The sequence below is a fragment of the Cottoperca gobio genome, chromosome 22 (assembly GCF_900634415.1).
Source record: "Cottoperca gobio chromosome 22, fCotGob3.1, whole genome shotgun sequence".
In the NCBI taxonomy this organism is placed as follows: domain Eukaryota; kingdom Metazoa; phylum Chordata; class Actinopteri; order Perciformes; family Bovichtidae; genus Cottoperca; species Cottoperca gobio.
The window spans coordinates 15,413,556-15,425,822 of NC_041376.1; the positions used below are offsets into that span (position 1 = coordinate 15,413,556).

At 39.7% G+C, this 12,267-nt stretch overlaps 1 protein-coding gene across 1 annotated transcript in view; it reads right to left on the bottom strand.

Moving 5' to 3' along the window:
• Positions 1–12,267, bottom strand: part of kif6 (kinesin family member 6) — a 67,294-nt gene that overhangs the window by 25,808 nt on the left and 29,219 nt on the right. The window contains exons 13-14 of the mRNA XM_029461208.1: positions 10,418–10,577; positions 2,768–2,971 (exon numbers count right to left, since the gene is read on the bottom strand). Coding sequence (XP_029317068.1) covers positions 2,768–2,971; positions 10,418–10,577 — 364 coding nt within the window. The remainder of the gene's footprint in view (positions 1–2,767; positions 2,972–10,417; positions 10,578–12,267) is intronic.

The following is a 12,267-nucleotide window of genomic DNA, read 5'->3' on the forward strand; positions in this document are numbered from 1 at the left end:
GCCAAAACAGATTCTGCACTGCAGGCGCACTGATCGCTCGTGTTGTTGAACATTCGAAGGAAACTTATGAAAAATAACAAAAACACATTTTGCAAGATATCATACGAACCGTTGTATGATGATTTGTTGTTCAAGATCATATACTACACCACAATATAAAAAAACAAGTACAGACAGCATTATAAAACAGTCATCGGCATTGTTTCTGTGTGGGGTGTGCAGTTGTAAAGCAGCAGATGCCGCGCAGTCAACCAAATGGAAGTGGAACCAATGGAGGTCATCGTGTCCCGTGAAATCCGAGAGAGGAAAAAAAAAAGAGGCATTGCAGGGCAAGTGTAAACAAATCCTCTGGTCAGATGACCCACATGATCATGCTTGCTCCGTATTAGATAACATACCATTCGGAGAGATGAATACATATGGCACATCATTTATCAGTGGTTTTACAAACCTCAGCTTCATAGCCTTCCATCACAGAGCTCCTCATTGTCCCTTCGATGAATGACCGATTCTCTTACTAACTCTGACTGGACCGAGTTCAAACCTGTTTGTTTTTAATAGGGTCTTCTTTCAGAGTCCCTGTTTGCAATTACCTCGTTGCTGGCCTTATTACCGCACTGGGCACCATTACACAAAAATGTCAAAAAAGGATGAGGGAGCTGTGGTTTGCACAGACAGGAGTGCAACCTCAGTGTGATGAGTTGCTGGCTCATACCCCTGTGCCCGATGGCTATGACCAAGCTCGTTATAAGGGCTCAGGTTTATCATCACACTTAAGGCTCTAGTTAAACAAAATTAAACAGGAAAAGCTAAATAAATGCTGCCGCTGGCCAGGGAGCATATCTCAAAGCTTGATTGGCTTGGCTTTCAGCAAACTCCACATTCCTATTACATTTAAACCAAGTTCATGTCTGAAAATGTTACAAGTAGACTGACAATCCAAGTTGCAGTGTGAAGTCTCTGCTTCTTACTCTGACTCTTTGTTATACTTTAAATATAACCTAAACCCTCTGAAGGGACATGTAAAACTACATGGAGATAACCAAATCAACCGCAGCACTGTGATCACACTCAATTCAAGATCACATGTAAGAGTAATCTGTCAGGCTTCTGTTTAATTACATCATATCTGTAAAGTTTTCATGTTTAGTCTGATATCTTAAAAAACTAAATCTACATGACTAGATACACTGCCCGTCCAAAACAAAAGTTGCACTCTAATATTTTGTTGGACCGCCTTTAGCTTTGAGTACAGCACGCATTCGCCGTGGCATCGTTTCGATAAGCTTCTGCAATGTCACAACATTTATTTCCGTCCAGAGTTGCATTTGATTTCCAACAAGATCTTGTATTGATGAGAGGCACGAGGCATGATGGGCGCATCACTTGATCCGCCTCTCTTCTCACCCTGATGATCATCACTCTGCAACAGGGTCAATCTGGATTCACCTTCTTCTTGCTCCAGTGTCCGATCTTTATGTTGCCTAGCAAACTGAAGCCTTTTTTTTTCTTCTTCTGATTACCTCACTGATCAGTGGTTTTCTTATGGCTACACAGCTGTTCAGTCCCAATCCCTTGAGTTCCCTTCGCATTGTGCGTGTGGTAATATTCTTACTTTCACTATTAAACATAGCTGTGAGTTCTACTGTTGATTTCTTACGATATGATTTCACTAAACGTTTAAGTGATCTCCGATCACCGTCATTCAAGAGTTCTTTCCGACCACATTTCTTCCTGAAGACGATGGTTCACCACGATCCTTTCTGGTTTCAATAATGCGTTGGACAGTTCTTAACCCGATTTTAGTAGTTTCAGAAATCTCCTTATTTGTTTTCTTTGCTTGATGCATGCCAATAATTTGACCCTTCTGAAACTGATTCACATCCTTTTCACGACCACAGGATATGTCTTCCGACATGGTTGTTTAAGAAATGAGAAGCAACTCACCGTATCAGCTCGGGTTAAATAACTTGTTGCCAGCAGAAACATATTAATCACTGCAGTAATTATCCTCTGCAGGCTCTTACCAATTTGCTTAGTTAAATCCAGGTGGTGACTTTTGTTTTGGACGGGCAGTGTATCACTAAATGTAAATTCAAATCTGCTTTTTGTAATTTGGTTGAACCAACACATTAATGCAGTGCCTTCATTCAGGTTGTTCTCATTCACTATTTATACTTATAGTTACTAAAAGTAATGCATACTTTTTATATAATTCATGTAATCGTGAGCCAGGAAGTGAAGGGTTGCCTCTATGGACGTGTTTGTGTCCCGTGTGAAACCAGAAATCAACGTTGTCTTCTTTTAACTTACTTTTGTTAGGTAACTTACAGTAGGTACATAACTAACATCACATATTTAAGTTACGTAACAAACACACTTATTTTAACACAAACAATGATCTTTTCCTAAACCTAACAAAGTAGTTTTGCTGCCTAAGCAGGTTCTGCACTGCAGATGTTTGCATTTTCCGTTAATATCATACGAACCGTTGTATGAGGATACGTTGCTTTATTCTATGACCATAAATTCTTAGGTTAAGCTAAACAATCTCTCTGGAGAGGTTTTAGGTAACAGAGCCACAAATAGCAGCACTAGTCAAACAAGTTATGTCAATTTGTATCACATTTCATATACAGTAGCTTAGAGTGCAACAGCTCATCCATATCACACCACATCTGGAGGCTGATCTTACATCTTTACAATTCTATATGTTTGTAAAACGTGCTTTGTAAAGACATGTGAAAAAAAAAGCTTCTTAAAGTACCTCTATTCATGTGCTGTAAAGCTCGCCCTCCATAGTCGGCTGAGATGCTGTGCGTGCTTCCTTCCCTCAACAATGGCATTGTTGACAATCCTGAGGCACTCTGGGAGTTTGGCCTCTCAGAGTGGTCATTGGAGACGTTAGCAAGCTGAGCAGCAGCATCCTGGGCCCTTTTTTTCTCCTTCTTCAACATCTTAACAAGGATACCTGTAGGCACTGAGTTAAGCAATCGACTCATCTTTCCTTTGGACAAACTACTGGATGGAAAAAGAAATGGCCTTCTCTCCAATATAATGGAACTAGATGGCACTCGGCTTGTGGTGCTCAAGCACCCAAAAAAATACATTTGAAAAACTCAACAGATGTCTCTTTCCAAAAATCATGACCCGGTTTCCCGATAATCCACAGACCTTGTTGTAAATAGTTTCATGTAGGAACTATTTTCTTTGGGTAGAACTACACCCGCCAACCCTTTCACCGCACAGAAGGAAGCATCTACTCATGGATGAGAGGCTAGTGCTAGTGACAGCACGCAATGTAAACATTAATGTTGTCCTCCTCGGCTGAGCTGTAACGTTAGCTAGCTCAGGTGAGTTAGCAGTATCAAACTATTAGTGTCATCCTCCATGAGTGGATGCTTCCTTCTGCTCGGTGTTACGGGTGCAGTTCGGTGGAAAACAAAATTCCTACATGAAACTGCTCACAGCGAGGTCTGTGGATTCTTTTGACTAACTGGGTTGTGATTTCAGGGAAATAAACATTGCTTTTGAATTTTTCAAATGTATTTTTTTGCCGCTTTGAGCACCACAAGCACATCTCCATCTAGTTCCATTAGTGGTGAAAGCAGACAGCTCCACGGTTGATATCTCCAACACTCGGCAACTCACAGCAAAACAATCTAGATGGATAAATAGCACTACAGGTAATTAGTGATTGATTTTGGGGTGAACTGTCCCTTTAAAAAGGCAGCCAGCTTTATTGTGGCCTTTTAATAATGGCAGAGTGCTGACATGTGCATAGTGTCTGACCTTACAGGCTCGGGAAGATGTCATGGTCTGGGATGAATCAGTGGAGAGAAGAGGAGCCAGAAAGGCTGCATACTCGACCAAGATTCCACAAAATCTTCCCCACTGATGAGGTAGTATGCTTGTGTTTGTCTACTTGAATCCAAGTGTAGATGTGTCTGTACGTCTTGGTGCGCTTGTGTTAGTGTGACAGGGTAATTGAGCTACATGAGGAGGCTGAAAGGCGAGAATTCCCGATTAGATACTGTTTGCACGTTTTTATTGCCATGACACGTTTCACTTCTCCATATGCAATGTCTCTATGCATTAGGACAATTTACTGTAATCGTTTCCTCTGTTCCATATACTGTGCTTTGCTTTCAACACTACACCACTATTCTGCATTCGATCAACTGCATCCTGCTCAAACTGCTTTCAGCTGGCCTCTGGTTTTTATTTTAATAATAAAACAGCAAAGCACAGACTCGTTCAGCAGTTTCAAATCTGATTATCAAATTGACGGCTGGTTGGTGGTATGCTCCATGACTTGTGGCGCTACTTTTGCTGTATAACAGGAGTAAACTGCTGTTCATACTACTGGAGAGAAAGGAGACAACGGTGCTAGCAGAAGCAATATTTATGCAATCAGAACTGCTGATGGAGGAAAAATTGTAATTGTGTGTGAACTATAATTGAATGGGAAAACTGTATAAATAAAAACATGATCAAGACATTGTACATAAAGTTGCCAAGATTGCATTTAAGATGTCAACAGAAAGCAAGAAATCAAAGCTTGTCACGGGTTAGCATACATGTAAAGGGTAAAAAGTTTAGCTAAAGTTATTCTAGAAGAAGTATGCTTTAAAAAAAAAAAGACCTTTAGTTTTGATCTTCCTTTACATCACCTACAGGAATAAAACTCAGAAAATATTGAGCTCCTACCCTATGTGCCTGTTTTTCCACTATGAATGGAAGTGTGTTTGATGGCCTAATCACAACCCATAATTTAGAGACAACACATTAGTCTGTTCTTCAAGCACGGTTCTATCATGAGATTAGCAGACATCCACTTGTGGCCAGACTGAAAAGTGTGGCGGTCAGCGGATAATTTGTGATGTTCAAAGAAAAGAAAAGTCAGAATGTCATTATTTTGGATGATGAATGGACGTAGTTTTGAAGGAGTTGGAGACGTTAATTTATATTCCTGCCATCCAATACAAAAAGGATGTCAGTGGGAACAATAACATGAAGGAACCAAGTCTCCAATTACAGTTTCCAATGAAACCAACCATGCAGTCTCCTCTGAACTGCCAAAATCTAAACCCGACACAATTCCAAATGACCTATAGAGGCCAAGTTTAACAGAGAAATACTTCTGTGGGTCCTATGTCATTGTTTCATACAAGTCATTACTTCAGACTGTTGTTCACCAGGTTTTTCCATTATTGAGATCTCTGGCGTCTGATATCTTAATTTATGCTGAACATCACCATAGACTTCTAGAATAGGATGAATATTTCTCTTAGGGGTTGCACGTTAGCTCAGTGGGCTGCTTCACATGCCATGCACTCACAATGTGGTCAAACTCAGCTCATGATGTGCATTCCATCTCTCCTTCTCATCTTTCTTGTCACTCTCTATTATACTGTCCAATAAAGCAGACATCACAGGAAATAAAGTAAAAAATGCTTTTTAAATTTCCACAACCAGCAAAGGTGCAGTGCCAATCTCACTGGTGTCACACATTGCTACAATTTCAACATAGCCTACAAAACACCACGCGTATGAAAACTCTTTTAAGTATAAATAAAGGACTGTTTGACAAAGATCCACACTGCAAATATTGTCTTTCTGCTTTTAAAAGCTACAGTATGGTGATGCGGTTATATTTTTGACCAAAACCAAAACCAAGCCCAATTAACTGTTTTTGTAAATCCTTCTAATGTGTATGCTGTATATTATTTCTAAGACAAATGACCATTATTAATTTGGATGTAAACAGAGCACTAAGTGGTGAGTGTGTTTACAACTAAAGCAGTATCCTCTATCATTTTGAGCTTTACCCTCAAATCATTCAAATAAAAGTTAACGTAGTTATAATCAGTTTATTCAAAGACCAGACCAACATTCCAATTTGCAAAATGACTGATTTAGGTAATTTCATTCAATCAACACTCATTTGCATATCTGCTTAAATAGTATGCAGCTGCAGCAAACAAGACAAAGATCTTGTTTGCTGCATCTGTTTGACAACATTACATTCTGTAAATGTTTTGGGTGCAGACTTCTGGATGAGCTACATAGCTGACTGTCAAAGCCACAATCAAGTCACAGAAAAGTAATGATAATTATATATCAAGCTTGAGGAGTCCACGTTTCATCAGACCCAGAGATAAACAAAAGTATTTTCAAACTGAGTTGTCCAAAAGACGTGTTGAAGTGCCAGGATAAATTCTCTTAAATATACTTGTTCTTGTCCCTGTTATTCCTATTTTCTCCACAGCACTCTTCAAATCAATAAAGCAGAAAATGTCAACCTACTGGTGGCACTGAATGAAAAGTCAGGGGATCACCAAAGTCATTAGGATGCATTGTCTGGGGACAAATGTCTGTGCAAATCCATCAGGTAGATAGAACCAAAGTCTCGAGCCACGCTAGTAGTGTGGCTTAAAATAAGGAGCCAAACATCTCTAGCCCAGTACATAAACTACTACAGCGATGAGACCCAGAGATTTTCTTTCAGTAGAGGAGCCTTTGAGCAATAAATTGTACGGCATTATCTTTTGAATTTGGAGCACCAATAGTAATAGTGTAAGAAATCATTCTGAACAATGGCCAGAGTTGTTAAGGGAATCCAGGAGACCGTTGCCAATGCAGTAACCACATTATGAGAGAACTTCTGTGCCATATCACTGTTGCAATTATGATTTAGTATCAGCCAAATCCTTCTTGGATACATTCAACAGCACGTGAGCCAAGAGAAAATTAAACTGAATAATCTAGTAGTTGTGAATAATACCGGTCATCTTCTCTACCTGAAAATGCTGTCACTTTATGTCCCCGGACAATATTTACACCTGAGAACATCTTAAGGCCCTGTCACACAGTTCCGTATGGCAGAAACATATGCCGGCGTATATGAAAATGAGCTCAAAATTCAAATACGTCCAACTTTTCCACAGCGGTGTTGTAGCTGACATATACATAACGAATACATAACAAATTATTATACGTATGTCTAACATATTTATAGCGTATCACTTACTTATATAAAACGTATCAGAGCATCTGGCCAACTGAGCTGGAAAAGTGCCATTTGGTTCATGTCATGCTGATGCTGGAGAACGGCTAGAATGTACTCTTGTTGCAGCCTCTCAGCATCCTCCATGCTCTCTGATGCTGGGTTGATGATGGGTTGATGTATTCATCAAGACGTGCTGTGAAGAAGTTAGGATGAGCTACTCACAGGGACCCTATATACTATATTCAAACCCCAATAATCTCCCAATAGTCTCCCAAAACGCTAGCTGAACGCTAGCTGTACTGTAGAAACACGTTTAATAAGTTACTCCGTCGTCAGGCATCATCTTAACATAGGGTAGGAATAGGTTATCTACTCGTTATCAATAAGTTGGCTGTAGGGCTCACCGTCAGGCGACGTAGCCTATATCTAACGTACCTCTAACGTATTCACGTATGTCTAACGTAATGTAACTTATGTGTAACGGCTGCATAACTTATGAAGCACACGTTGGGTACGTCCGAATATTTTGAACATGCTCAAAACATTTTCACGACCTCAGTGTTCAACAACTCGCCCCAGCGTAACACAGTGAGCTCTTAACGAATACTACTTATACCTTACCTTATATCTACGTAAACCAGCGTATTGCCGATATTTTGTATACAACATATTTTCGATCCGATGAAAAGTTGGACGTGTTTGGACTCTGACAAATTTTGAGCTAATTTTCATATACGCCAACATACGTTTCTGCCATACGGAACTGTGACCGGGCCTTTAAGGCATATGAAAAGTATAAGTATGTGATACGCTATCAATAGGCTCTGTATACGTTCATATATGTTGTATATGCTAATTTTCATATGCACCAGCATACGTTTCTGCCATACGGCACTGTGGAGTAAGGGCCTTAAGAGTAAAATAACAACCTGTTTAATGAAAAACACCAAATTAATGTCCGAAGCTGTGCTTATTATTTTCCCACCAGGTTCTTTTTAAATAAGATGGCACAACATAACCAACAAGACTGTGAATGTGGTGCAGTTTGGTAACAAACTTAAATGCAGCAACAAAGCCACATTTTCAAAACAGTTCTGGTTCCTGCATCTGCATTACCATGGGAAAGTGACACAGTAACAAAACCAAATTGAAACAATGTTCACGGTGATGAATTTCAAGCCAGTTTCAAGTGTTTGCATATTATTCTTATACCATAGTGGTTTGACCTGAAACTAATGGCCACCTGGATGATCAAGGGGATCAATCTCAGAAGGTACAGGATGCTTGAAAAATGGTCTGCAGTGATGTACTGATAGTATAGTATACTGTAGTAAAAAATAGATTTGTATTTGGGCAAATGTGGTATGGGTAGTATAAATGTATGGGGTCTCATTTAGAGGGTATGGGTTGTGTTCCTCCATTGCAGCTCTACTTTGGGATTTTCTGTAGATTTCTAGCACAGGATTTCAAACTAGAATTACCAACTCGTTGTATGTCTCCGCCAACCAAGTTGCAGTCTCCATCTATAGGCCCAAAGTGTCTATTAGACATTTGTGTGAAATTGTCATAATAAATTATTGCCGAAAACGTGAGGTCACTTATGACCCGCCAGAATCAAATCAGTTCATCCTTGAGTCCAAGTGAACGTTTAAACCAAATTTGAAGAAATTCCCTCCAGGCGTCCCCAAGATATCTGATTCGCCAGAATGGGACAGAAGGATAGACAACCCGACGACATGTTGCCTCCGTCCACGGCTTTCGGCTGCGCGGACGCATAGAACTTTGTAAGTTTAAAGACACACCTCAGAGACTTCACTGTAAAACAACATTTTACCATAGATGTCTGTGGATGGATGTGTCATAACTCTAGCAGAGTCACCTAAGCATTACCAGGTGCCCCACTCCCATGCAGAGTCGACCAGGCATGGGAACACACAGGGGCAGAGATACAACCTTTTGTTTTACAGGGAACTCTGCCATACTTAACCCTGTGAGGACTCTGCGTCAGTCTGGGAACACTAAGCCTACAGCACAGGAGCCGATGGCTCCCAGTAACGCTTTTAGCAGAGTAGGGGTGAGACAGTCGTACACACATGGAAAGCCTGGTCATTAGCTGGCGGATATAAGCTTAAGTTGTAGAAATGGTCTGAATCTAGATAGTTATTAGGGCTCTGGCTGGAAATGATGTCATCCCTACAGGTTTGGTCAAACCCAAACTATAGTGTTACATGCAGCAGACAGACCACCCTGACTGAGGGGTTGACAGTTTAGGCTACTGCAACTTTATATACAAACTTCACAAAGAAAGAACATAAGGGCATTATGGTCTGTAGAGCGTGTGCAATACTGGCCGAAATATGCACTTTTAAACACGCACATCAATTTTAGCAATTACATTTGCACCATGTGAAAACCAGTGTATGACATTTTGAGGGAACACCTACAAAGAGGAGATGATTTCCCATTACACACACTTGGTACAGAAACACTGCGGTGAAATATCTGCATGATAATATTCTATTTTTTTTGGAGAGCTGAGGTTTTTGTGGTTAAATAATCAAGCAGACATCTCAATTTTTCCGACTAATGTGCTGTAATCTAATGACAAGCCGTAGCACGAGGGGTTGAGGGAAGAATAATCCCATAAAGCTATTAGAAATATCATATTCAAATACCATAATTATGATTAATAGTAATTATGATTAACTACAGTCATTAGATGAAGATCTATCTGCACATGCACATTAAAACAACATCTGATGTGTATTTTGAGGCACTGGTGATGAACGAAAGACTACTTACATTTCATAAGGCATGTGTTTGTAGAAACGTTGTAATCGAACCATGCAATAACACAGGCTGATTTACTTTAGGATGAATACCTTTCTGCTAATGAAGATGTGACTATCAACAGTAAGTGTGATTAAACTATGAGGCTGGATGCACAACTATTTAGAGTTGAAATCGACTCTACTCAATTTTCATTTGCAGATTTTCCCCCATTTTCTAGGAGTTTGAAATGCAAATTCCAGATATGCACTGGGGAGGGTATGATCCATGATTTGGATAGGTTCTTCCTTGGCCCATGCTATGCACTTCCACCAAGTTTCAATAAAAATCGGGCAAGTAGTGTTTCTGTAATCCTGCTGACAAACAGAGAAACAAACTGAAACGACCGCCCACTGCTCTCAAAACTAGGATGGGTTAAATGCAGAGTCTAAACGTCACTGTGTGTGCGATGCTGTGTCCATGTGCGACAATTAAAAGTTGATTCAATTCAAATCCTCCATTTCCATTTTCTTGTACATCGAAAAATTACAGTATAAAGGTAGAAGTGTTAGACTACTCCTGAGCTATCTAACACAGGAAAAAAAACTAAGATGGCTGCACCACTTCAAAGGATACTGATCTCATTATCACGCTGCGTCATCATCTCCTTTAATTTGGTCACTTGTGCTGCACAGTGGTGGCTGTCTTGAATGGCCTCTTCCCTCCCTGTTGCTGTTGGTGATGCTTGCACATCACCGTGCCCATTTTCTCCACCTTGTTTGTCCATGATCATCAGCTGGACAAAACACATAAAAGAAAAACTGTTGACCTTGAATGGAAGTTAAGAGAATTATTATTATTATTTTTTTAATATTTACATAATCTGGTTGTTGATAATTGCATTCCTTCAAATGGTGCTTTAAATGTACAGCTAGAGTCATAGATGTGCAATGTTATACCATAAAACTGGTGTAAAAAAACATAACTTCTCTATGACTTCCAGATTACAATGCAAATCAGTGGAAAAGGCAGCACTACTACCACTACCCACTATCTACAACACTTGGGTTTGCTGTTGAGAAAAAAACAACCATCAAATGCCATGAATGTAAACACGCTGGAAAATACATTGTGCTATCATCCTGGAAAGTGGTGCTCTTCTAAATTCCATGATATTCCCTAAACATTAATTAAAGTCCCCTCTTTTCCCCATCTGTAATACAACTCATAACATTTCAATGATACTCCTGGCTTACAGACAGGTGGAAAACATGTTAAAGGATTGGAGTTTTTTCCACATGGAGAAGAAGACACAGTAGATGAGAAAGGTACAGAGGAGGGGTGAGTTTTGCGGACATACATGGTATGGTAGCACATTGAAGAAGTGGTGGAGTTTGGGCTGAGGTTTCCCAGTAAAATAACTTTACAATTAAAATGTCTGCAGTGTGACGACATGCATGCTGTGCTAAATGAACTGCACATCTGAGATCACAGTGCTAAAGATAACATTGCAGATATGCACTGTACTTGAACATCACCCTAAAACAAGGAGAAGCAGAGCGTTGAGCAGGAAAGAGCGAGCCAAAGTTTAGAACAAAGAAGAAAGGAATCAAATTGAAACCAGATCCAAGTTCCTCACTGAAATGTGACTGGGGTGATGCTCAGAGGAATGTAAACTGAACAGGAGATATAGATCATAACAAAGTGAAGGAGAGATAAACAGACATTCAAGTGGGATCTGGAACTGCTTCTGGTGGCTGCTCCAACTCCAACCAAACCGGAGCGCAGGAACAGTGTGAGCCCCGCGGTGTTTTCCCTACGCTCATTTAGCAGGCTGCCGTTTGAGATGTTGAATACAGTTCGATCTGACTTTCTCCAAAACAAAAACTTTAATAATTTATGTTTTCTTCCAACATTTGGCAGACGACATGCAATTGCAAACTTTTTCCACTGCAGTCTGTATGACAAATCGTCAGAGGATTGGGCATAGAGCCAAAACCAAAATGATGCCCAGACTCCACTTTTATAAAGATTACACAGGAAACAAACATGACATTAATTGAAACAAGTCACTTCAATGTGAGTATCAGTTCCCAAATAAAACTCTTTCTTCTAAATTCTTTAATGACCAGTAATTAAACACATTGTCTGAACCCTATATGTTTTATAATGAGTTTAGTGTTTAGTCTAAACATATTTGACATTTATCTGGAAGCAGAAAGTGTTTTACATGTTGGCTCGATCATTTACTTAAGTCACAAGTTGATTTTGCTACTCATAAATTACTGGTGATTCATTTTCTGTTTCAGTGCTCATTTATTAAACCATATTATCACAGAAATACCACACTGATAAATGCAACAGAAAAAGGAGTTCCGACTTGTTTTGTTTGTAGGTATGTCTTGGCTTACTTTTTTAGCTGTCGTGCCAATTCTTAAGATCTAGTTAACGATTGCATGTCACATTACACCTTGCTTCTAATTAGA